This window comes from Arvicola amphibius, chromosome 8, assembly GCF_903992535.2.
Source record: "Arvicola amphibius chromosome 8, mArvAmp1.2, whole genome shotgun sequence".
NCBI lineage: Eukaryota > Metazoa > Chordata > Mammalia > Rodentia > Cricetidae > Arvicola > Arvicola amphibius.
This window is the reverse complement of record NC_052054.1, coordinates 74,376,695-74,403,524: the sequence shown is the minus strand read 5'-3', so window position 1 is coordinate 74,403,524 and position 26,830 is coordinate 74,376,695. Positions and strand designations below refer to the sequence as shown.

The 26,830-nt window shown below is 51.3% G+C and overlaps 1 protein-coding gene across 1 annotated transcript; it reads right to left on the bottom strand.

Moving 5' to 3' along the window:
• Positions 1 to 1,529: 1,529 nt before the first annotated feature.
• Positions 1,530 to 20,829, bottom strand: Kcnn4 (potassium calcium-activated channel subfamily N member 4). The gene is made up of 10 exons (XM_038338611.1): positions 20,731 to 20,829; positions 15,483 to 15,673; positions 11,443 to 11,538; positions 9,159 to 9,580; positions 7,524 to 7,659; positions 5,270 to 5,380; positions 4,758 to 4,876; positions 4,489 to 4,558; positions 2,409 to 2,576; positions 1,530 to 2,032 (listed from the first exon to the last, which is right to left on the bottom strand). The coding sequence occupies exons 2-9, from the start codon at positions 15,639 to 15,641 to the stop codon at positions 2,412 to 2,414; spliced, it is 1,278 nt and encodes a 425-aa protein (XP_038194539.1). The 5' UTR covers positions 15,642 to 15,673; positions 20,731 to 20,829; the 3' UTR covers positions 1,530 to 2,032; positions 2,409 to 2,411.
• Between the last annotated feature and the right edge of the window lie 6,001 nt (positions 20,830 to 26,830).

The window sequence follows — 26,830 nt, the reverse complement described above, 5'->3', positions numbered from 1 at the left end:
ATAAAATAGCGGGGCTTGGGAGATGCCTCAGTTGGCACAGTGCATGTGGAGCAAACATAAGGCTTGGATCCCAGAACCCATGTGACATCAGCCAGATGTGGCAGTGCCTGGGAAAGCAAACACAGGCTGATGCCTGGCACTCCCAGCCATGAATGGGTGTAGTGTGTTCCATACCAATGACAAATCTTGTCCCAAAAGAAAAAGCACAGAAAAGAAAGAAAAGGTAGGGGCTGAACCTAGCAGCTCACACCTTTAATCCCAGCACTCAGGAGGCAGAGGCAGATGGATCTCTTGAGTTGGAGGCCAGCCTGGGCTATAAGAGCAAGTTCCAGAACAGCCAGCACTGCATAGTGAGACCCTGCCTCAGAAAAACAGAAAGATAGACCAGAGCCCAAGGACGACACTCAAGCTTGACCTGTGGCCCTTACATGCATACGTACTCACAAGTACACACACACACACACACACACACACACACACACACAAACAATGCAAAATGCAAGAAGCAGGGTCCAAAACCTGGGCACACGGTAGGTGCTCTGTCAGCACCAGCTCCTCACTTCCTGAGACCCAGGCAGCTCCACGGGAGCAGTTGTGAAACTACTGTGTGCGGCACAGTGGGTGCCTACTCATCCCTCCGTGTGACTTAGCATCTAGGACAGGGTCAGGCGTGAATGAATAGGGGGAAGTCAACGAGTACTGGGCAGCCACGTACCATGTGTGAAAATTATTAACCATGGTGAAAACAGCCCCTCCCACTTGGGGCAATATTACATGCCGGCCCAGCCTTCTATGGCACTGTTTTTCCTTAGATCTTCCCAGCAGTTCCATGGAGACACAGCACTTCACAGGTGGCTAAAAAAGTCTTCAGAGAAGTGAATGAAGCTGCCTGTCCTAGGTCAACAGCAAATAGAAGGTAGACTTAGAATCTTGATGTCCATCTGCCAGAATTCAAGTGCCTTGCTCTGGCCTCAGATCTGGACAGGGGGTCCATGACAACAGCCTGGCTTATGAAGCTGGGCGTGGGCACTTCAGGAGACTTGGATAGCATTTTTATTTTGTTTGTTTTCCATTTGTGGTAGTGGGTAGTGGGTGGGTTGTGGTAGTCAGTAGGTACCTCTAGACCAGGCTGGCCTTGAACTCACAGACATCCTCCTGTCCCAAGTGCTGGGATTAGAGGTGTGCACCACAGATCCCAAAACAGAGCAGAGACAGCGAATGATGCTAAAATATAACAAGCACGGTGATTTGCATCTGTAATACCAGCTTTTCAGTAAGTGGACAGTAGAGATGGGAAGGTCAGGGGTTCAAGGTCATTCTTGGCTGCATGAGTTAGTTGGAGACCAGCCTAAGATGCTGAAGACCCATTTTCAGAACACTTTGGTGAGGTATTTGCCACCATACCCTGCTCAGGCTTCCTCTGTAGATGGAAACTGAGCTTGGACAGGGCAAGTGCCTTCTACAAGAAGGTCTGAAGGACTTTGGTGTTGGGAAAGAAATGGCAGCGTCTGGCTTTGTTTACCATTTATTACAAAGTGTGACAGTGGACAGGTGAGCGGCACCACACCCCTCCTCCCAGCAAATGTCTCTGCATTCCGGGAAAGCGGAATCTTCCATGGCGTCCACCAGGGGGCACCGGCTCCTGCCTCTCGGACCTGGTTCCTTCAGCGAGGCCAGCCCTTGGTAAACTGAAGCGTCCCAGCATCCTGGACCCCAGGCTACCAGTTGCCTCTCTCCCAGGAACCCGTAGTCTAGCCCTAGGCACCTTCACCTCTGACAGAGCTTGAGAGTTCATGAACAGCAGCACAGCAAGAAGACTTCTGATGAGCGCATGTGTGTAGGGGTAGCCATGATCCCATCAATGTTGGAGATCCAAGCCGCTACCACCAGAGAGTCCACGCATCTCAACGTGGGCTCGCTTTGGTCCTAGCATCTTGAAGTGCTTTATTCATGGGACTCGGTCAGAAGTGGCAGGGAGGATGTTGTTGAGGTCAGTCCTGGGGTACATAGCCTGATTCTTCTTCTGTGAGTGCTGAAGACAAAGGGGTGGTAGATGGGTAGTAGATTAGAAAGCACAGGGCAAGGACGCCAGAGGTGGAGGCTGTCGGAAGCCAGGCAGGGGAAGAGAGAAAGGTGCAAAGGACCAGGAGAGGGGGGTACAAAATGGACATGGAGACAGAGGCCAAGCAAAGACAGGGAGAGGGCCAGGTGAGGGGCTGGGGCATGATTCAGTGGTAGCGCCCCTGCCTAAAATCCCTCAGGCTCCCTTTCTCAGTCCAGCCCAGAACTCAAAAGCCCTCAGAGGTGACACAGCTTAAGAGAAAGGGTGACTTTATACAAGGGCAACAAGCCACCAGGTGCCTGTCTCTTCCTTAGGGCTTTTCCTGGCCCAATCCCTGCCCCCTTACCAGCTACGTGGCCTCCTGCCTGGGTTCTGGTAGCTGCTGTTGCTGCAGGGCAGTGCCCAGCAGCTCAGTCAGGGCATCCAGCTTGCCTGCCAGCCCGTCGATTCTCTTCTCCAAGGCCCGGTGCGAGGAGCTGAGACCCAGCTGCAGGTCGCACAGGATCATGTGCATCTGAGTGGGAAGGGAACGCTGAAGTGAGGGTGTTGGAGGGGGGACGGCAGAGCGCGGACATGCCTGCTCTGGCCCTTGAGCACTGTTTTAACCGTATCTTCTGTGAACCTCTCAGACCCTAGTTGTGTGGGTAGGTGCTTAAGAGTCTCCTAAAAATCACAGTGGCAGGGGCTGGAGAGATGACTCAGTGGTTAAGGGCATTGGCTGCTCTTGTTGGAGGACCTAGGTTTAGTTCCCGGCACCCCGACATTGGGTGGTTCACAGTTGTCTGTAATTCCAGTTCCAAAGGCTCTGATGGCATCCAGAGGCACAAGGCATACACATTCATACATACAGGCACAACAATCATACACGTAAAGTAAAATAAATCTAAAGAAAACTAAAGTCTAGGGGTAGGCGTAGAATGCGGCTCAGTTGGTAGAGTTCTAGTACTCCCAAAACCCTGGGTTTGATCCCTAGCACCACTTAAACCCAGTGTGGTGATCCACATCTGTAATTCTGCACTCAGTAAGTGGACAGGCAGAGATAAGAAGGCCAGGAGTTCAAGGTCATCCTTGGCTATGTGAGTTAATTTGAAGACCCAGTTTCAAAATAACCAAGCAAACAAACAAAAAACATGCTCCAGGGTGGGAACCCTGTTCTAGTGGAAACAGCATGGAGGTGTCACCAGAAGGCCTAACACGAAGTGTGTGCTCATTCAGATTCATTAATCATTTGTGGAATTGGTGATGCCTGGCCTCCAGACCCAGGCAGCCTTATTCTGGAGTGGATCCTGGGGATCCTTGGGGGTCAATAAGATCTTTTTGGGTTTTTTTTTTTGAGGGGGAGGGGCAGGCTGGAATTGAATTTACTGTGTTATTGAAGTTAACCAGCAGATGGAAGCTGCCATGCGGGCGCTGGGAACCCAGCCTGGGTCCTCTGCAAGAACAGTAGTGCTCTTAACTGGTGAGCCGTCCCTTTAGATCTAAGTACCCTGAATTTCTGATCATCCTGCCTCAGCCTCCCAAACGCTGGAGGGCTGGGGACTAAACCCAGGGCGTCTCGCATGCCGGGCAGGCACGCATCCCCAGCCTTCCGAGCTTGCTGCGGAAACTCTCCAGTTCCCTGCTCACACTGCATTACTGCCACCTACTCTGGCTGACCCAAGCCACCCTGTCCTTCCTCCAACGTGTCATGTTGTTTGGGGACCTGTGTTTACCATGGCTTTGGTGCCAAAGGCGGCTGTTTGAGTAGTGCTGGGCTAATGACAAAAGGCAAAGGCCATAAGGAAAGAGCAACATAAGCCAGGCCAAGGGGTACAACGTCACCATCGCTGGTGGAGACACGGGAGCTGAGCCTTAGCCGCGCAGGGACCCATTCTACCCTCAGGCACCCACTTCCAACAGCATCGGGAACTGGCTTTCACTAAAACAATGTCATCACTTGTCATTGTGTCTGTCAATTTCTTTTCCAAGTTGGGCTTGTTGCCAGTGTTTGAGAGCTGTGTAAATCTGCCTGGTTTTATTTGAATAAGAATTGCACCTGGAGGGAAATTTTATATATGTCCACATGTAAGTAATAAAGATAATTTGAAACCAAACATTGGCACTCTTTGTGTGCTTTTTTCTTACGTCTAAAAGGGAATGGTGTCTTACCATGTGCGTAGGAAGCCTTTTTCTTCATTCCATAACCTTGGCCACACATCTGTGTGTTCCAGCCCCTGCAGTGATTCCCTTTTATTTATTTATATTCTTTAACCTTTTGTTTTTCTTTCTTTTCTTTTTTCTTTTTTGTTTTTTTCAAGACAGGGTTTCTCTGTGTGGACCTGGAACTTGTTCTGTAGACCTCCGTTGAACTTAGAGCTCCGCCTGCCTCCGCCTGCCTCTGCCTACCAAGGCCTCCCAAGACCTCCCGCACACCTCAAGCCCGGTACCTTGGAGATATCCACCATGGAGTTCACTTGTTCCCGGAGCTTCCGGTGTTTCAGCCGTACCTGGCGGAACCTGTGGGGAGGAGGACTCAGTTCCAACCCTGGTCCCTGATTACCTCAGAGAGTAGGGGTAGGAGGGGAACAGAACACAAAGGAACGAATCCGGAATCCGGGACCACCGACACTGAATCCCCATCAAATCCCGGTGGACAGGTCTGGACATGCACATAGGAGCCAACAGAGAGGTGACAGGGACCCAGAGAGACCCTCACGTGTAGATGGCGGACAGCAACTTGCGTTGATGCCTCCTGGCAGCTCGGGAGTCCTTCCTGCGAGTGTGCTTGTAGTACATCCAGGCTTCCTGTAGGAGCCGTGCTGCTGACTCCTTCATCTGATGAGGGGCACAGTGTCAGGGAGAGGGATCCCTTGTCATCTGAAAGACCTGGCTTAGATTCTTTCCTTTAGGGTCTTTCTATGTAGCCCATGTTGGCCTCAGTTTTACTGCCTAATCCTCCTGGGGTTACTGGCATGAACCACTATGCCTAACTTTAAGGGAAACTGGCTTTTTAATTTTTTTTTTTAAATCCAGGTCTCCTATAGCCCAGTTGGCCTTGAACTCACTCTGCAGCTGAGGATGACCTTGAACTCCTGATCCTCTGAATCCTGGGATTACCACTGTGCCATTTATATGGTGCTGGGCATTGAACCCAGGGTCTCGTACACCCTAGGCAAGTGTTCTAACTACTGAGTTATGGCCCCGTCTGGTGCCCAGTACCCAGCTCACCTCTTTGGCATAGTGAATATCCATCATGAAGTTGTGCACGTGCTTTTCCGCCTTGTTAAACTCCAGCTTCCGGGCCACCACAGCCACTAGCAAGGCAGTGCAACAGACCCCCTGTGAGTACACCAAGCAAAGCACGTGAGGCTGTGGGACTCGGAGGGTCACGAGCTCCCTTCTGTCATCTCACAGCCACAGAGAGCAGGTAGAGCCGTTGCCATTCCACCACCAGAACTGCCTTTCAGGCTGGCCTTGAATAAGTTCTGATCTTCCTGCCTCCAACTCCAAAGTGCTGGGATTACAGGCACTATCACTGTGCCCAGTTAATACAGTAATGGGGACCTAACCCAGGTCCCTATGCATGCTGGACAAGCCGGATTCCCAGCCCTGCTTATTTGGGATTGCAGAGTCACTCTATGTAGCCCAGGCTACCCACAAAGCTGCATCAGTCCTCCAGCCTGTGCCTCTCCGGTTCTGGAATCACAGGCATACCCCACTCGTCACTGCCCCACAGCTTGAATGCCGCTTTCCTTAGACAACTAATTTGAAGAGGGGAGGTAATGTAAATGCCACCAGCTGCCACCTGCAAAGCATCAGAGCAGAAACTGGCAGAGGACCAGTCTGCTACAGGGCCGGGCTTTATGACACACACCTGTGTGCCCAGTGCCAGCAGAAAGAGGGGACAGCACTGAGGCAGGAGGATCAGCCTATGTTACATGGCACCTTTGAGGCCAGCGTGGGTGGGCTACATGAGCCTTTTGTCCATCCCCTCCCCCCCCCAAAAAAAAACACAAAAAAGGGTCATCAAGATGGCTCAGGGGGTAAAAGGCACTTGCCTCTAGGCCTGATGATCTGAGTTCAAATCCCAGAACCCTTACAGTGGAAGGAGAAACCCCACTCCCTCGACATCAATGCCGACAGGCATGCCCTCCCAAATAAATAATGATATATTATTTGAAAATGATGGTGTCTAGTCATCTCATTCCACGTAGTTTCAGTTTTTGTCAAATGATATAGTCCTGAGGGTCCCTGACCCTTGGAAATATCTGTCTGGCCTTTCCTTTGACCCAAACACTCACTACTGTTTGGGTGTTGTATTTGCCTGCCATACCATGGACTCAACGTTGAGTGACTCTGTGTGTCTGGGGGCAGCATCGGAGCTGGGAGCTGGTGGCTTGGGTCCCCTGTGGGAAGGCCTAGACCAAAGCACTGGGAGCTGGGCCCTGAAGGAAGGGGCTGGGTGAGAGGAACTGATCGGGGGAGGGTCTGCGGTAAGGAGGGCAACTGTAGGGAGGAAACAGCCTGGTGGGGATCAGTTAAAGCCACAGTCCTCCAACCCCCGCTTCCTCATGGAGAGCTCAGGAGCTGGGGTCAGAACAGATGTGTAGGACTGGTCATAGCAACCGTCATCTCCCCCACCCCCTCAACCGTCACCCCCCACCCCCTCAACCGTCACCCCCCACCCCCTCAACCGTCATCTCCCCACCCCCTCAACCGTCACTCCCCACCCCCTCAACTGTCATCTCCCCCACCACCACCATCATCATCTCCCCCCAGGGCATTTACTGAATACTTCCTGTTTTGAGCTTTTGATATGATGTTCTTCATTTACCGCTCAACAATCCTACAGGAGGATGCTGGGACTGGGACCCACCCACTTTACAGATGGGAACACCGAGGCCCAGAAACATCAAGCGGTTTGCTTGAGCTCCCAATTGGCAAGGAGCAAAGTGGGGTTTGAATCTATGAAGGCTGGTCTCCAAAACATACTCCAGATGATGACTCTATGCTCAAAGGGAGGACAGGAGACTGAATCCCTTGGCTCAGGAAGGAAATGCTGAGAAATTGGGGCCTGGGTCTGAGGAAATGGAACCTGGGTTCTAGGAAGGAGTAAAGGGCAACCGTCTCAAGAGAAAATGGGTTTTTAGTATGTCGTATCCAGCATACTGAAGGCAGATGCAGGAGGACTGAGGGTTTGAGGCCAGCCTGGAGTACATAGGGAGGTTGAGGCTAGCCTGGGCTACTTAGCAAACCCCCTAACTTAAAGGAGGAGAAGGATAAGCGGGGGAGGGAGAGGAGGAGGAGGATGAAGAGAACGCTATGGTTCTGGGTATCTGTGTCTTGAATAAAGAACGAAGCTGTAGGGGGGGTCAGACACCCACATTCCTCAGGGACATCAGGGAGGGCCTGTACTGGTTCATGGTTTCCTGAGCCATGAGGTTAAGCAGCAGGCAGGGTGAGGGGTGGGGGTGGCACTCACCATGACTCCAGTACACAAGCAGACGATCTTGCCCCACATGGTGCCAGGTACCACGTCCCCATAGCCAATGGTCAGGAATGTGATGGGTATCAGCCACAGCGTGTCTGTGAGGTGCCCGGTGGCATTAACAGCCTGCCTATGGGCAAAGGGAACTTAGTTCTGAGACCCCAGCCTGGGGGTGCTGGTGCTCCTGCTTCTACCTCCCCACTCTTAATCCAAAGAGGCACCCAGATAGAAAGCCAAAAATGCAGGTCTTTTTCTCTGCCATGTGACCTGTCTCAGATGTTCAACCACTCTGGGTTGCAGAAATCCAGGTCTAGAATCCAAATCTAGCACTAGGGCTGTGGCTCTCAACCTGTGGGTCACGGCCCCTTTCTTGGGAGTCGCTTATCAGATATGCTATATATCAGATATTTACATTATGACACATAACATATAACTGTAGCAAAACTACAGTTATGAAATTAGCAATAAAAATATTTTTATGGTTGTGGGTTCACCACAACATGAGGAACTGTGTTAAAGGGTGGAAGTGTTGGAAAAGCCGACAGCCACTGATCTAGAGCCTGTTTGAACTCAGCTAGGCAACCAGGGCTGCTAGATCCAGTGTGTGGGGGGTGAGGGCTAAGCCTGAAGACCCAGCCTGAAATGCAGTAGCCAGGCAGGCTCTATCCAGAGGAAGGAACACCTCTATCTAACACCCACAGAGAGGCTACATGGCCTTCAAGTAATCAAAGAGGATCAAAATGATTGATCTCTCTTGTGTTGTTTGTTGGTTTGTTTTTTGAGACAGGGTTTTTCTATGTAACTCTGGCTGCCCTAGAGCTCGCTCTTTAGACCATGTTGGCCTCAAACTCACAGAGATCCCCCTGCTTCTGCCTCAGGAGTGTGCCACCAAGCACAGTTTGTGATTGACCTCTCTTTGAAAAGAAAAGAAAAGAAAAAAAAAAGAAAAGAAAAGAAAAGGAAAGGAAAGGAAAGGCTTGTCCGGAACAGGACACGCTGGCGCACACCTGTAACCCCAGCATTCAGGAGGCTGAGGCCCTAGGGTGGAGAGTTGGAGATCCAAAGGTTTAGCTTTGTTAGGTTAGAAACCCGCCTTTGCCGCAAGGCCCTGTTGCCAGCTCTCACACAGGCCACAGGCTGGATTTCTCTGTAAGGGAGACAGTGAGGATCTGTGGGGATCCAGTCGAGCCCCCATCTATTTACAGTTGCTAAGCAACAGCTACGGATTGCAGGGAAATCCTCTGCAAAGTGGTTCCAAATGTCTGCTTTCCAGTCACAGCAAGCACTTACTGTACCTGATAATTTGGAAAAGCTGTTCCTTTTCAACAAGGTGGTTACTTAGGATTGGCCCTATTACAGAGTCTTAATCTGGACTCAGCATGGGAACCAGAGGGTGGGGTTGCCTAGGGGCTGTGTGTGTGTGTGTGTGTGTGTGTGTGTGTGTCTGTGGGTTATAGGTGGCCGATTCTTTGGGAACGACCTATTGAGGGCGTAGGATTTCCCAGCCAAGAAGGACGGACGGAAAGTGTGAGCCTGCCCTGCTGATATTGGCTGGCCCACAGCCTTGCAGCCTGCACCACCATACCCAGCAGGCCCTGGTGTCCCCTCCCTGTTTTCCAGGCCCCTCACCTCTCAGCCACAGACAGCACCCAAGCTGTGGTGAGCCACAGGCCGAGCGTGAGGCCCAGCAGCAGGCGACCCGGGTGCGTGTTCATGTAGAGCTTGGCCACGAACCAGTGGCGGAAACGAACTTGGTTGAGCGCCCCGATGCTGCGGTAGGAGGCGTTGAGCAGGACGCCGCTGCGCAGCAGCACCGCGCGGGGCACCAGGTAGAGACGGAGCAGCATGGCCAGAGACAGCAGCGCCTCCCCTTCGCCCAAGAAGCTCGGCCAGGGCTGTGCGTCGGTGGCCTCCCCGGCCAGGACGCAATGCGGGCTCCTCAGGGGCACCGGGTGCACCCCGCACACCAGCAGCTCCAGCAGGATCTGTGCCACCTGCCGCCGGGTTAGCGCCACCCGCCAATCCCGGAGCCCGTTGTCGGTCATGAACAGCTGCCGGGAAGAGGCAGACAGAGGAAGAGAGAGGGTCAGGTGCAGGGCAAACGGTGGCACACCCGGCCTGCGGCCCGAGATAAGATACGGGGACGCCCTGGGCCTGGAAAGGCTAGAGATAGCTGCGCAGGGCGTTGGGCTGGGGGGCGGGGAAGGGGGGGAGAGGGAGGGCAGGTGTCGGGAACACAGCAAGCTGTCTCTCCACTTTCTCCACTCTCAAACTCTCCTGGCTAGTTGCGGCTCACTTGCAGAAGTATACGCCTACTACACGAATTAAGTGCCTACTGTGTGCAGTGACAACTTCTAGACACTACGAATGTGTAGTGAATGAGGCAGAACCGTCTCCCTCCCAGGGCTTAGTTTCCATTCCTGGGGGCTCTCCCCACTATGGCTCTGGAGTAAGGCCACTGGCAGAAATAATAGTCAGGGCCCGTGGGAAAGCTTAATGAGAAAAGGCACTTGCCACCAAGCCTGACTCCGAGTTCCATCCCTAGGACCCACTGTTGAAGGAGAGCACTGACTGCATAAAGTACTGTAACTTCCGTATGTACACTACGCCCCCCCCACACGTAATTATAGCCAAGGCTGGGTTCAAATTCGTGATCCTCCTGCCTCTGACTCCCACGTGCTGGACTTCAAGAGGGTGCTGCCTAGTTCCGTTTATGCAACACTCTGGATGCCCCAGGATTGCTCTGACCCCTGTACATGCGTCTCAATAAATGCATGCAAATATAGAGTGAGATTCATGCACCACACTTCTAATCTAAAAATCTGGAAACTGAGGCCTGGGTCTCACAACAGGTTGATGGAACAGTAGGCCCAGGGCATGAACAACTCTGCGGCTCCCCTCCCCCGCAATGCTGGAGATAAAATTCTTCAGCATGCTTGGCAAGTACTTTATCATGGGACTTTTCTCCTAGCCCTCACTGGGGGATTCTAGGCAGGGGCTCTACCACTGAGCCACACCTCTGGATCTCTGTCCTATATTGCTGTATCCCCACCTATTGCAATCCCAAATCACCTAACACAACATCCCATATAGTGCCAGCCCCTAAAGTCTCCACTTTTGCGCAATTTTTCCCCCTCCAGACTCAGCAACTCTTCTTAGCCATCCTTGAACTCTGATCTCTCTGAGATATAATCCCATTCCCATTTCCCCAGATCCTGGTGCCCCACTCCCATGTAAAATAGTGTCTTTCAGCCATGTACAGTAACACTCAGGGAGGCATTCGGTTAAAAGTACACATTCTTTGGGGGCCTGTGTAATGGCTCAGCAAGCCAAGTCCTTTACTTCTAAACCCTATGATCCAAGTTTGATCCCCAAAATCTACAAAGTAGGAGAGACTGATCTGCATAAACTATCTTCTAACTTCCCATGTGGGTCCCTATAAATAAATATGTTAAAAAATTTTAGGTATACACTATTATTCTCACTAATAACAGTTGTAGAGAAGTTTGGAATGTAACTTAGTGGTAGAGTTCCTGCCTAGAACCCTCAGTGAGGAGCTGGGGGTGTGGCTCAGTGGTAGAGCCCCTGCCTAGAATCTCCCAGTGAGGGGCTGGGGGTGTGGCTCATTTACCAACATGTGCAAGGTCCTGACTTCAACCCCCAGCACCAAAAATAATAAAAGAACAAAACAAAACAAAACAAGGGGTCTTGGAACCTGGAAGGGCAGACAGGATCACCATCCCTAAGTGGGCAAGAAGCACGGGGGCATAGACCAGATACCCCAGCAGAATCTTTCTGTCTGTCTGTGCTTCACTCCCTCCCAGCGGGCAAGGGCATAGACACATGCATTTCAGGGCAGGAAAAGGAGATGGAATACATGGGGATCCAAGCTGAGGGGTAGGACCCGACTTACCTGGACCTCCTTGGCATGGAAGGCCACAATGAGGCAGAGGAGGAAGACAGTGGACAGGGTGATCAAGCACTTAACTAAGAGCAGGTACAGCACCCACTGTGGGAGGACAAGAGACAGTGAGTGGCGCTTCCTGCCCATCCATCCCTATCCCCCTCTTTCAATAAGGCTGTCTTTCTCCATTCCCAATGTTCAGGTCCCCAAACCAGTCTCTCCTAACAGGATGTCTTAAACACTATTCTTGAGTCTAGTGTGGTGGTCACGCTTATAGTCCCAGCCCTCAGAAAGTTGAGAAAGGAGGGTGTCTTTATCTTTTTTTTTTTTTTTTGTTTTGTTTTGTTTTTCGAGACAGGGTTTCTCTGCAGCTTTTTTAGAGCCTGTCCTGGAACTAGCTCTTGTAGACCAGGCTGGCCTCGAACTCACAGAGATCTGCCTGCCTCTGCCTCCCGAATGCTGGGATTAAAGGCATGCGCCACCACTGCCCAGCTAAGGGGGTGTCTTTATCTACCTGGGCTTAAAGAGCAAAGCCCTGCCTCACCCTGTCCCCAACCAGACAGACATGTCTCAGATCATCACCCTTTACCCTCCACTCTCCCAGGGCGGGAGGGGGTGTTTGAAACTCTCATCCTTTCCCTTTCCCTATGAAGAGCAGTTCCTCATTTGTGTGTACATGTGATGTCCAGAATAAGACATCTACCCTCTCGAGGATGCTCCTTCCTGCTCAAGCAAGCAGGACTTACCCCCAAACCCCAGTCCGCCAGAGCAGAGAGATGCCCTTCCCTGCTCTCATCTGGGAATGAGTCCCTGAGATCCCCAGCCCTAGCTCGCAGAGGGGCATCCAATCTTGCTCCTTGAACCCCTTCTTCTCCTCTCCCACCACTTCCCCTGGCTGTAAGCCCAGAGCACACAGACACACGGGGCAGGCGGAAGTTCAGGGCCTACATAAACCACCAGAAGTTTTTTCTTTCTCTCTTTGTGTGGCAATACCTTGGAGGGATTGAAACCCAGGGAAGAAGGAGTTTGAGAGCTGGTGATGAGAATTGAAGTCCCTAAGATGGGCGGTGGCTACGGGAGACACCTCTCCAAGGCAGGGGTTCCCTGATTCCTTCCTTGACCCTGCACCTGTTTCTCCCCAGCCCTCTACCAGCTTCCTTGGCTGGGCCTGGGCCAGCACCCCGCCTCAGAGCAGGGGAAAAGGGCCAGTTTCCTGCCCCTGGGGGCCTCCCCCCACCCCTGCCTGAACAATGGTGCTGTTGTCCCCAGCCTTCCCCTCCCCCTTTACCCTTCCCAGGCTCCTTGTGGTTCAGTTTTTCAGTCTGTACCCGCTGCCCCATCAGACACCAGCCACTTCCTCACAACATGATTTGTTTCTCCAGTGCCCCACCTTTCCACTTCTCCACCTGGGTGGGGTCTCTTCCCTCCCTCTCTCCTGAGGATTAGATTTTGTGTTTCATGACAGGGTACCATGGAGCCCCGCTGGCTGGTGCTGCACTTGCTAGTTAGTCTAGGACGACTTCAAACTCCTCATCCTTCTGCCTCTGCCTCAAGGGAAATGAATCCTCTAGTCCCAAGTGGACAGCCCTGTCTCAGATCTGCCCCCCCTCCTCCACTCCCCCCTCCCAGGGAGGGTCTTGAAACTCACATTCTTTCCCTTCCCCTAGGGAAAGTAGTTCCTCATGTGTGTGTACATGTGATGTCTAGAAAAAGATCCAGCTCTCAGGCATGCATCATTACACCCAATTTGTCCAGTGATAAGGATTCGAACCCAAGGCTTTTTGTATGTTGAGCAAGCACTCTACAGACAGGGCTACTGCCCTGCCCTGGTGTGTGTGCGTGAAGGTGAACTCACAGAGATCGGCTTGCCTCTGCTTCCTGAGTGCTGGGATTAAGGGCGTGCGCCACAACATCCTGCTTTTGTATGTATGGCCTTTCTATAGCCCTCTGGTGTGTATCTCGCCAACTGGGGTTTCTCAATGGCTCTGGAGCCCCGTCTTTGAGGCTCCATCTCTCTGTCCCTTCCTGTGTGGTCTGTCTCCAGTGTCTTTTTATCTCCCCGTGCCCCTGTCCACCCCATCCTCTCCACTTCACCTCATCCAAAGAGTTCTCTTTCCTTCCTCCCTAAGTCTTAGCACCTGGCCCTCCTCCTGAGCATCAGGTGTCTTCATTCTCTCAAAATAAGTTTGCTAGCTTGAGATGGAGTTGGCGAAGGAGACATGAATGCCACCAGGCAGCCATGGGAAGAGAGCATAGGGTGGGGATGTGGTGCGTTTGGTAGAGGCTTGCTTAGCACGCATGAGCCCTTAGGTTCAACCCTGTCTTTCTGTAAACTGAGTGTGCTGGCACATGCCTGTGGTCCCTGCACTTGCACTTGCGGAAGCAGAGGCAGGAGGAGCAGAAGCGAGGTTGTCCTCAGCTGCATAGCCAGTTCAAGGCCAGACTGAGCTTGGGGGAGGGGGCTGGCTGGCTCAAACAAACAAAGGTAGGAAGAAATGGGAGGACGCTTATAGCCATGTATCTGAACAGGTGGGGAAACTGAGGTTCAGGGAGTTGCACCAATTCCCTGATGGTATCACAGCTGGAAGAAAGAAAGAGCCTGGGCAGGTGAGATGAGAAGGGTGAGATCTTGGGGAAGGAAGGACCCCTGTTTCTTCCCATCTGCCAGGACTCCCAGGTCCCTACCTCCCCTGCTGGGCGCGGTGCTGGAGCGTGGGAGCGCCAGGCAGGCCCCAGCCATGTTTCCTGTTGGCATGGCTCTCTGCAGCCCCACCCCCTCAAAGTGGCTGCCCTCTCCTTGGCCACTTGGCTGAAGGAAGCTGGCCTGCTCTGACCCTCCTTGTGGCTGCCAGTCACTTCTCAGTAACTGCCCCCCAACCCCCAATCCTCAAATGCAGGCTGAGCACTGGGGCCCAGAGGTTCTCCTGAGGAACTTCCCATCCGCTTTCCCACCAGCAGACCAGATCCACAGCCCCTGCCCCAACTTTCCTGTTGAACAAGTGTTTGACCCTCGGGCCACAGACCAACCCTTGCCCTCCACTCTCTCACGCCACCAATGCCACAAGCCTGACCAAGGTGGGAGTATCCCAGGGGCTTGCTGAGGCGTGGTCCAGACACACCTGTACCTCCGGTCCTCCGAAGGTCGATTGGTGGCCCTATCCAGCGTGCTCCCCAATTCCCCATGTTGTTTAGTTCTCATTGGTATTTTGTTTTTAATTTTTTTTTTTTTTGCAATAAGGTCTTGTGTAGCCCAGGCTGGCCTTAAACTGCAAATACTCTTGCCTTCATGTCCCCAGTGCTTGGATCACAGGTGTGCCACCGCCATGCCTGGCACAATTCTCCCAGCCTCCTCCTCTTGTGACTCCTGAGTCTGAACCCCCAGCCTTCTCTTTTTCAGGGACTAGGAGTTCAAACCACTGTCTGGCAAGTGAATGACAGGTGCATTCTGGGGGAAATCAAGTGTCTGTGTAGTGTGTGTGGGTGGAGGCACCACTTCCCACCTTTCCTTTGTCGGTTACTGCCGGGTGGCACCGAGTAAACGGTAAAGGCTAGATAAGGAGCAAGGAGACGCCGCCTAATGATAACTTCTTCTCCCCCTCGCTCCCTTCGCCAGAGCTGGGCTATCAAGGGTCAGCCTTGGAGGGGCCTCAGCAAGGCCGGGTGCCCCCAGAAGTCTGACAACACTTGCTCAAAGACTGACCCTGGAAGCTATCTCCCTTTCCATGCAGGGAGGGCTGGGGGAAGGTGTAGGGTGTACCACACTTGCTCAGGTCTCAGGGGTCCAGACTCTCCTTAGTCAGACCCAGGATTGCAAGACCCCAGCTCTCCTCCCTCACACCCAGGGGTCCAACCATAGCTCCCTCCTCCCTCAGAACCAGGAGGTCCAGACCCAGCCCTCCTCCCTCAAACCTTAAGAAGTTCAAGACCTGAGCCCCCCCACCCCCACCCCTTTAGACCCAGGACTAGATAAGACTAGCTCTCCTTTCTCACACCCAGAGGTCTAAGACCCTGGCTCTTTTCCCTGCCTTGTGGAAGGGCTCTTTACTCACCTTGCAACCCAGGAACCACAACATCTCAGCGTGCAGCACCATGAGTCCGATGCCAGTTCCCGCCAGCACCAGCGCCCAGCCGGCCACCCTCTTCTCTTGCTCCAGCAGGCGTTTTCTCCGTCGCAGGGCCCCCAGGCCAGTCACCAGCTCCCCGCCCATGGCCCCTGAGGTCTTGGGGCTCAGCCAGCTTCCTGCCCAGGGTCCCCCACCTCTCAGTACGCAAATGGCAGCCAGCTTGGCTTCCAGGCCAGAGGCCCGTTCTGCTCACTCTGGGACTTTTGCTGGAAGGCACAGCCTAGCCCTGTGCCCTCTGGGGAGTGGTAACTGCGGCAGGGCAGGGCGGGGAGAGACGGGGAGGTCCCTGGGTAGGGGGAGGCTTCCCATCCCATCCCCTTCTGAGACTAAGGAGGGGCTGGGGTGTGTCTTGTGGCCCCAGGCAAGGAAGAAGAGTCCATCCACGTGGGCAAAGACACACTCTGACACACAATAGTTTGTGACTCCCTAACGGTTTGCACTCGGTGGTACACACCTACAACCCGCCACACCCAGACACCACAGAGCACCCCACGGCAGACCGGAGATGGAGTCCAACACACCAGGACACACCACACAACCTCCACAGAAGTGACTCACAACTCCCGAAAGTTCAGAAACCCACAGCCACACCCAGACACCACACACACACACACACACACACACACACACACACATGCTGTATGTGACACACGCCAGCATTTAGCAGGGCAGCAGCATCCCGTGGCACACGGGGCCACCCAAAGTTTGTAGTCATATAGTCAGTCACACACGCCGCTCAAAGTGGGCCTGGGGGAGGGGCTGGAGAGACCGCACAGTGGTACAGAGCCAGTGCAACTCTGAGAAGTCTAACTTCTGTTCTCAGCACTTACCAGGCAGCTTGCAACCACAACTGCAACTTCAACTCAGGGGACCGGACACCCTTTCCTGGCTTCTGCGGGCACCCCCACACACGTGGCATTCACTCACATAGATATGCACACGTAATAAATAAAAATATATCTTAAATAAAAAAATTAAAACGGAGCCAGGGACGAGTGCAGCCAGCAGGGTTCTCGTCCAGTATGACGACACCCTGAGGCTCAGTCCCCAGCATGGCATAAAGCAGGCAGTGGCACGAGTCTGCACCTTGGTGTAAGGGAGCCCGAGGCAGGAAGATCAGCAGTTCTAGGTCCTCCTCAACTGTGAGTTCAAGGTCAGCCTGAGCTACGTGAGACCCTGTCTCCAAAACCAAAGCCAAGGAAAACCTCTTCGCATTTTAGTATGTAAAGAGTTAAGCACCAACGGCCGCATGAAACATGCACTGAGAGCTACACAAACACACCAGGTGTGGACACAAGGACTTGTAAAAGGCACCAGGCGCAACATACATGTGTCAACAGATAACCCAAGTGTGGGAGCTGTGTAGCACACATGGGGTTGTACCCAATACACGCAAAACACCTGAGGGTGGCAGATGCTGACACGGGAGTGCCTACAGAACTGGAAACATGACAGCAACACGCACTGTACATGGTGACTCACACCACGCACTCCCAACTATGATCCTGACACGTCTGACACACCGTGGTCCCCCAGCACACTACATAATCTAACCCTACAGTCAGAGAATAGTCCAGATGGAAAGGGTACAAGCTGCCTTCTATCCAAAGCTGGACATTTGACAGCCCTTCTAGCCCACAGAACCACAGCCCAGGATTGATCAGCCTTTGGAGGGGGTGGGGGCTGGATTGGACTACACATGAATGCCAGCATCCAGATCAGGCATACCATTGATCCAAAGTCACACACATGCTTGCACCAACCATACTCCAACATGTGTGGTCACACACCCACAACACACAGGCAGAGAAGAGAGAGAGGGGACTCCTTAGCGTGGGCATGCATCCTGATAAGAGACCACAAGGTCATTTCACTGAGTGAAGACACCGTCTACATGCATGTTTACACACCACAAAAACCCAAGAGGGGGCTCGGGAGATGGACAGTTGGTAAAGTGTGCACAAGTGTGAGGATCTGACGTTTGATCCCCAGCACATTTGTGAAAATCTGGTGCAGGGGTTGGAGAGATGCCTTAGCAGGCAAGAGCCCATGCTGCTCTTGTGGAGGACCCTGGTTCAGTTTCCAGCATCTGCACTCGGTGGCTCTCAATAGCCTTAACTTCAGTGAATCTAGTGCCCTCTTCTGACCTCCGCTGACACTTGCACACACATGGCATACACCACACACACACACACACACACACACACACACACACACAAGACTCGAATAAGTAGTTTTAAATTACTATTTAAAATGTGTGCCTAGGTACCCAGGCGTACATCTGTAACCCCAGCCTTGAGTGGGGAGGTGGTGCGCTGGATGGATCCCTGAAACCATCCTAGCTGAGTCAACAAACTTCCTGGAGGTATGAGAGACCCAGGGATGACGACGACGACAACAACAACAACAACAACAAAAGGAGATGCAGGGCTAGTTAGCTGGCTCATGGGGTGTAAGGGCATCAACTGCAAACCCTGGTAATCTGGGTTCAATTCCCAGATCCTGCATGGTGGAAGAAGAGAGCAGACTTCTGCAGGTGGTCCTCTGACCTCCTTGCATGCACCATGCACACACACCGTAAACAGACAGAAGGTGCACAACTGAGGATGATCCTGGCATCAGCCTCTGACCACCACAGACACCTGCATAGCCCACTCCACAGACCACACACACACACACACACACACACACGCAGAGGCACACACACACTCTGCATACTCCACTCCAACACAGAACACACACACACAGACTCACACAACAGACAACACACAACACACCCAGCACCCACTACTCTAACACAGATACACACACAATATACTCTCACACCACAGACACCACCCACCAACCCTGCACTCTCATTCAATACACACTCCACGGAACACACACAATATACTCACACACTTGCAACACTCTCACATGTACACTGGCACTCTCTACTCCAACACAGAATACTCTCTCTCTCTCTCTCTCATCTCCTCTCTATCTCTCCTATCTCTCTTTCTCTCTCTCTCTCTCTCTCTCTATCTCTCCTCTCACACACCACACACCACACACACCCTGCACACTCCACTTGACACAGAGCACACACACTCTCATATACACACGAGAGACCAAACAAAGGCACATGGTGAACGTGACATGCGAATGGGATGTTGTGTATGACACAGAGATCCTAGGAACACACAGTGACAAAAAGACACACGGGGCTATACACCATTCCTGGGACCTTAAACACCCCATGCATGGCAACCACAGGACACCAAACACAAAGTGATGTTGTGCCATGGTGACTCACCGCATGGTCCCCACTCACAGAGAAATTCTCAGACACAACTCCTTGCCTCCCCGTGTCCTGTGGCATTCAGGACTATGGACCCGCCAGCCACAGGGAAATGAGATACCCACGGATAGGCATGTCTGGCAGCACACTAATGCAGCCCAACAGACACACCCAGAGACTCCCAACCACACACACACAGACACGCCCAGTGACAAAAACACACCCCATGGGGGTGCTCCACCCCATAGCACACAGCATGATCCCACTCAGTGACACACGGCTGGAGAAGGATGGAGACGCACCCACACACACCCGGACACTACATGTGTGTTTGCTTGGAGAAGATGCTGAAGCCGGGCAGTCCTTATGCTACAATCTCAGCATCCCTGGCTGCTTGCTGCCTGAGCCTGGACACCCCCCTCCCCCCACCTTCCTACTCTCCAGGAAGATCCATCCATGGGCCTTGCATACAACTCCTATCTCACGGTCTCCCTCATTCTAAGCCTTCATGGTTTTCTTTTTTCTTTTCTTTAATTTCTTTCTCTTTCTTTCTTTTCTTTCTTTTTTTTTTTTTGGGTGTTCAGAATTGGAACTCAGGATAGTCTGTGTGCTTGGCATGGGCTCACCCCCTGGGCTATACTGGGGCCCCTCACTGAGGGATTCTAGGCAGGGGCTCTACCACTGAGCCACGCCCCAGACCCTCACTGGGGGACTCTAGGCAGGGGCTCTACCACTGAGCCACATCCCAGCCCCTCACTGGGGGATTCTAGGCAGGGGCTACCACTGAGCCACACCCCAGCCCCTCACTGGGGGATTCTAGGCAGGGGCTCTACCCACTGAGCCACACCCCAGCCCCTCACTGGGGGATTCTAGGCAGGGGCTCTACCACTGAGCCACAGCCATTTTTTCACCTTTGTGTTCAAAACCTTTGTTGAGGTTCAGTTTCTTTTTTTTGTATTTTTTTTTTTTTTGAGACAGGATGTCACCACACATCCCAGTTAGACTCAACCACTTCATCACCAGCTTCGGACTCTAGATTACTGGAATTATGTATGTTTGATACTCTGGATCCTCTGTGATTCCTCAAGCTCTGTTCCTCTGTCACTCTTCCTCCCCCTCATGTCTCTCTCTGTGTGTACATTTCTCAGGAATCCCTGAACCGGGGCCCAGGAGCTGCGCAGCTGGAGTGGCCTGAGCTGTTCTTGGCTTTTAACTTACTAGTGGCCCAGTCCCTGTACATGGCTACCAGCTCCTCCGTGGGGTTAAGATGGAAGCGGAAGTGACCTGCTATCCACGGCTATGGCAGGGATGCAGACTGAGGAAGGGATGGGGAAACAGGAGAGCTACAGAGAGAGCTGGAGAGACGAGATGTGGAGCTCAGAGACAGAGAGAACAAGCCTGAAGAGAGCCGAGACAACAAATGATGGCCACTCCAGAAGGAGGGAGGCAAAGAGAGAAAGAAGGAGAGAGAATGAAACAGACAGAGGTGACATACATGGCACACAAAGACAAAAAGGCTGAAAGAGGCATAGACAGAGAGACAAGGACGAGAGAGAAGTGGAAGCAGAAAGAACATTGAGGCTCGAGGCACACATGAAGAGATAGAGGCTGACAAGAGAAGCCTTAGGAGAGAGACACAAAGACCTGAAAGAGGAGGGTGTAAAGGCAGAGCTAAGGGCGTGGCTCAGTGGTAGAGCCCCTGCTTAGAATCCTCCCAGCGAGGGGCTGGGGGCTTGGCTCAGTGGGACCTATCTTTAGCACAAGAAAAACAAAACACAACAAAATTACAGAGATAGAGAAGACACACAGAAGTGAAGAGAAAGCAAATCTGAAATCCAGACATGGACATTAGACAGAAATTTTGTCTCCAAATATAGTGAAAATAAGAGATACCTGGAAAGGATGGCTGTGGGAGACGCGCCAATGGGCAGCACTGACTGACGGTCGTGCCAGACAGACACCAGACTCCCCACTGAAGCCATGAGCAGTTGAAAGAGCCGTCATTTTCTGCCTCTCTCGCCCGGGAGGGGCTGAACTGAGAGGGGAGTGACTCAGGGCCCAAGGTTTCCTGTGACTCAGCCTTGGGCTCAATACTGAAACTCTGAAAGGGATGGAGAGGGAGATGGGGATCTCAGGAGAAAGAATGAGAGGATTGCCGTCTACAATAGAAAAATGCAGAGCCCTGGCCCCAGACCCTAAATCTAAGGGAGGAGGCTGGGCCTTGAAGCTCTGAGTCTTCGCGGGAGAGGCCTGGGGCCTGGTTCCCGGAGAGGGTGGGCTCTGGGTACAAGGCGGGAAGGGGGCTGGATCCCACAGTTCTATCCAGGAAGATTGGAAGAACTGATTCAGTGTCCCCATGACTTTTCCCTGGCCCTTTCCCAGATGCCCCACCTTTGTCCCAACCTTCTCTCCGGACCTGGAAAAGAACCAGGAGCCTCAGGGCCCAGCCGGAAGGGACCAAGGACAAAGGGTTGTTTAACTAGCTGGTGCTGTAGGGAAGTGGAGAAAGAAAGGGTTTTGTCTCAGGAGGAAAGGTCACTTGGTGCCCGGGGCATGTGCTGGGACTGGCAAGCTGAGCCCCAGGGAAGACATCCTGAACGTCCTAGGCCAGTTGTAGTACATCACACAAAGCCTGCTCTGAGAACGGCTTATGGAGGCTTCAGGGTTTGGAAGACTCCCACCTAGTGGTGATTTTGGGAACTGCAGGCGCTCTGCAGATTTATAGCAAAAAAATTTCTTGTTCTATATTGAGCACCTACTGAATGACTGACATTGTTCTAAAAGCAGGGGACGTTGCCACAAACAGAACAGACAATCCCGCCCTGGAGGCACTTTCGGGCCACGGAAGCGAGCGCTCAGGATCCCATCCATCTCAGTCTGATGTTTTTGACCAGTTCCAAGTTTTCCTTCCTCATTGGACTTCTGTCTCTTTCTTAGTCTCTGGGTGCACGTGCTTGTTATTCCTACACGGCAGCTTTCAACTTCCTCCCTTCTTTTTTCTTTTTCTGCCATCCTTTCCCCGTTAGTTTACAGAAAGTCCGTAGATTTTCTTCATTTTAAACAGACATTGGTTGATAGATTCATTGATGGGAGTGCATGGGCGTGCAAATATTTCACATCACGTGTGTGCAGGTCAGAGGACAACTCCCCTGAGTGATCAGGAGTCGGATCTCTCCTTCTACTGTGTGGGTCCCGTGGGTCAAACTCAAGTCCTCAGGCTTAACAGCAACTGCTTTTACCCTCAGAGCGATCTCTACCAGCTTTCTGTTTTCGAATTTTATAGCCAGCCATTCATTCATTCATTCATTCATCATTCATTCATTCATTCATTCATTTTTGAGACAGGGTTTCTACATATCCCTGACTGTCCTGAAACTCACTGTATAGACCCAGTGGAACAGGCTGTGTAAACCAGGCTGGCCTTGAAATCAGACATCCACCTCTCTGCCTCCCAAATGCTGGGATTAAAAGTGCGCACCTTCTGGCCAAGTAAATACTCTTAACCAATGATCTCTCCAGCCATTCTCTAGTGTTTTGGAAACAAGTTCTCACGTAGCACAGGGTGACCGTGAACTCATGAAGCCAGGATAGTACTGAACTCCCTACCTTCCTGCCTCCAGATGTCACATAGGTTACATGGTACTGGGCCATCATATCCCACCCCTCTTTCTTGTGCTTGAGCCAGGGTTTTCCTAGGGTTTCTTATCCTTCTGCCTCAGGTCACATGTACTGCAATATCTGGTGTGCACTGCCACATCTGTCTCCTCTACAAATGTGTGTCATCACATCTGACTACAGAGAGAGAGGGGGGGAGGGGGAAGGATGGAGAGAGAGCATCAGTGTTGCCCTGGTCTCCTCCACCCCTCCCGGCTGTAGATGGCATGGTTCTCCTCCTTGTATCTGGCTGACTTTCGACTTACTTTAATGCACAGAGTGTTGTGGGAATAGCTTGGAGCATGCTAAGAGCAAAAGGAACTTCTGTCTCCATCCTCCCACATCTCAAAGCCACCATGCTGCTAGGAAGTTTAAGTCCATCCCATGGAGAGGGAGGTTGGAGGAGAGTTCAGATAATTTAAGCAAAAGGTTCAGAACGGCAGAATACAGCCGACTATGTGACCCAAAGGAAACCAGCAGAAGGGTCCAGACAACAGTCAGAACCACAGGACCTGTTCTCAGGTGCTGCATTTTGGAGTGGTTTGCTACATAGTAGGGTTGCTGTGTGAAATATGTCTCACAGACTTATGTGTTTGCGTGCTTGGTCCCCAACTGCCAGTGCTGTTCTCGGAGGCTGCGGACAAGCTTTGGGACTGTGGACTAGCCGGCTGGAGAGGTTCACTGGGGATGGACTTTGAAGGCAATATCTGGTAACTACTTCTGGTGTCAGCAGGAACACTCTGCTTCCTGGTCCATCCAGGTCTATCAGGCAGCCTCAGTGTCTTCCCCACTATGACAGGACTGTTCCTACTGAAACTCTGAGCCAGAATAAGTCAGGTAACTTGGCACAGAGATGAGTCTTTTTGTAATAGCAACAAGCAGTTACACTTTTTTGTGTATAATATATATATATATATATATATATATTTCAAGCCTTCTACTATTGGAATAATTTTTATATATGAAGCAATAATGGTTATTTCACCATGTAGATTGTAGCCAATATGAAAAAAAACTTGGCACAGATACTGGGCAGTGGTGGCGCACATCTTTAATCCTAGCACTTGGGAGGCAGAGACCAGATGGATCTCTGTGATCTTGAGGCCAGCCTGGTCTACAGAACGAGTTCCAGGACAGCCAGAACTACACAGAGAAACCCTGTCTCAAAAAGACCCCGTAGATAGATAGATAGATAGATAGATAGATAGATAGATAGATAGATAGATAATCTTTAAAAACTGAGTGTATATGTGTGTTTGTTTGGTAGTATGTGCACATGAGTGCAGGTACCAGCAGAGACCAGAAGATGGAACTGGAGTTATAGGCAGTTGGAAGCTACTGCATGTGGGTGTAGGAAATCAAACTCTGGTCATCTGCAAGAGCAGTGTGGGCTCTAGAAGAGCTGAGACTCTCGGACAAGACTGTTTTGCCTTAGTCTTCCTTGATCAGCTTCTGCTTTTCTTTTACACTTCTCTGTCTTTTCCTATTTCTGTCTCTGTGTGTCGACTTCTGTCAAAATTCATCACATTGTTGACTGTCCTTGGCTTCTCTTTGCTGATCTGCAAATAACATCAAAGACCTTAGGTCCTTGATGTTTGTCTGTCCTCTTGAATAGGACCAGTCTCCTCCTCCAATCTCCTTAGCTGCCATTCACTTATTTCTATACTGTATTTGATTCTCTGTGCAGATATATAACCTCCCTCCCTCCCTCTCTCTCTCTCTCTCTCTCTCTTTCTTTCTGTCTCTTTCTTTCTCTCTCTCTAATCCAGAGATGGAATCCAGGATGCTATGTTAGCTAGATAAGACTTCTACCACTAAAGCCACACACAGTAACGTATCTTGCTTGTATCTCCCTTGATAAGATCTCACCACTTCTCCAAACACACAGCCTCCGTTACTGTCAAGGCCGACCTGCAGACCGGTTTTGTCTTCCACCTCATGATCCCCTGGAACTGTGCTCAGATCTTCTCGGAGGATTTGCGTTTACCCTCTGAGCCATCTGTCTGGTCCATTTCCGTTGCAGCCATTGCATCTGTGAGGGATTTTCCAAGAAGGACATGCTGGAAAGGGTACAGACCCACCCTGAGTGTGGAGTGGTGATACTTCCTGCTCTGGGATTCTGAAATGAACAAATTGGAGGAGGGGAAGCCAGTAGAGTGTCTGCATCTCTCTCTCTCTCTCTCTCTCTCTCTCTCTCTCTCTCTCTCTCTGCTGTTGACCCACCAAGAAGTGAACAGGCAGCCCCCACACTCCCACCATGCTTTCCTCCCCCATGATGGCCTGTGCCATTACAACCTATGAGGCACAGTTGATCTTCCCTCCTAAGGCACTTTCTGTCAAGTATTCTGTCACAAGGAAACAGGGCATGTTGCTCACACAGCATCCACTCTGATCGTTCTGTCTTCCCAGACTAGCACTTTGTCATTGCTGTGGTGTCAATGCTGTAATGAGAGGATCTCACCTCCCTTTTTATTATCTAGTTTTACTTAATGTGCATGGGTGTTTTGTCTGCATTTATGTCTGTGTGTCACGAGTGTGCCTGATGTCCTGGAGGTCAGAAGAGGGCATTGGATCCCATGGAACTGGAGTTATGGATGGTTGTCAGCAGCCATGTGGGTGTCGGGAATCAAACCCAGGTCCTCTGGAAGAACAGCCAGTGCTCTTAACCACTGAGCCATCTCTCCAGCCCCCATGAACTTCCTTCATTATTTGTCTAATTGTTAATTCAGGTCTTGCTATCCAAGTGGTACAGAATAATGTCAGGTACACTGGAAAGATGCTCAATAAATTTTTTTTTTGTGATAGGGTTTTATGTGTCCCAGACTGGCTTTGAACTTACTTCATAACCAAGGATGACCTTGAACTTTTGATTCTTTGCCTCCACATTCTGAGTGCTGAGATTTCAGACATGCACCATCACACCCAGCTTTAATGTGCTTCTGGGGATGACGTCCATCTTCACTCCAACCACTGAGCCAATGCCTCAGCCCTCCGCAGACAATCGTCAAACAAATGTTCCTTCTCTGAGATACTGACCAGCTTTTGTCCTGCTCTCATCTGCTCCACATTATCCTATGGGGCTTGGGGTGGGGGATACCATTTTTCCATTTCCCTCGTGTTTGCCCCACCCCTTGTCAGATGAGTTGCTGTCTGTGGTCCTGATGTTGTGGCTCTGTCCTTGGTGCTGACCCTGGGGCTTCATTTCTGTGACACAGGAGGGTGTGAACGTCTTGTGGGAGGGACCAGGTTCTGTGTTAGATGCAAACATTGAACCACTTGTGTCACGAAGGGAAGACAGATGTATGAGTGTGAAGGGGAAGGTTGCACAGGCCCCTGTGATCACAAGAGGGTTCACTGTGTCTATTACCTGTCTTATGCACACATGTGAATGTGTGTGTGTGTGTGTGTGTGTGAGTGTGTGTGATCATGTGTGTGTTTTGATCTATCCTGATCTTTCTTGGCATCCAGAAGGCTTGGTACCAGCCTGCCCCAGGACATCGAGACCCATGGGTTCTCATGTTATTTTTATATAATATGTTAGTGTTAACATTTAGTCTATGAGCACTGTTCCCACTCTATCCTCTCATCCATCCATCCATTCACTTTTTGTATAGATGGGTGCATGTGTTAACCTATGTGCAGGTATGTTGTAATCATATGTGTGGAGGCTAAAGATCAAATGTGCATGTTATTCCCTAGGGGCTATCTATTTTAATTTTCTTGGGTGTGTGTATGTGTGTGTGTCTCTCTCTCTCTGTGTGTGTGTGTGTGTGTGTGTGTTTACATGTAGAGGTTAGAGGACTCCTTGCAGTTTTTGGTTCTCTCTTGTAGGTCCTAAGGCTTGTTGGCAGTCACTATTACCCACAGAGTCATGTTGTAAGGAGGCCACTTGTTTGTTTCCTGGCTTCCTGGCAACTCAGGACTTGAAATAATTACACAGAAACTGTATTAATTTAAACACTGCTAGACCCATTAGCTCTAGCTTCTTATTGGCTAACACTTATATCTTAATTTAACACATTTCTAGTCATCTGTGTATTGCCACGTGGTTGTGAAACCGTGATTGGGCAAGAGTCTGGGAATTAGAAACACACAGAGACATGGGTCACTCTTGAAAGAAGAATGCCAATTTTATTGTGTTCCAGGGCAGCTTATATAGTGTTCTCCTTGACTAATGGCCATGCCCTAGCTCTTAGGATTTTACAGCTGCAAGCCCACCAGAAACCACTTCCTTGTTATCAGGAACTCATGAGGGTCTCATGCTCAGAGCAGCTGCAAGCATAGGAGAACAAGTTGTGTATTCCGGCAGGCAAGGGATCATGAAAAATTCAGGGTCTGA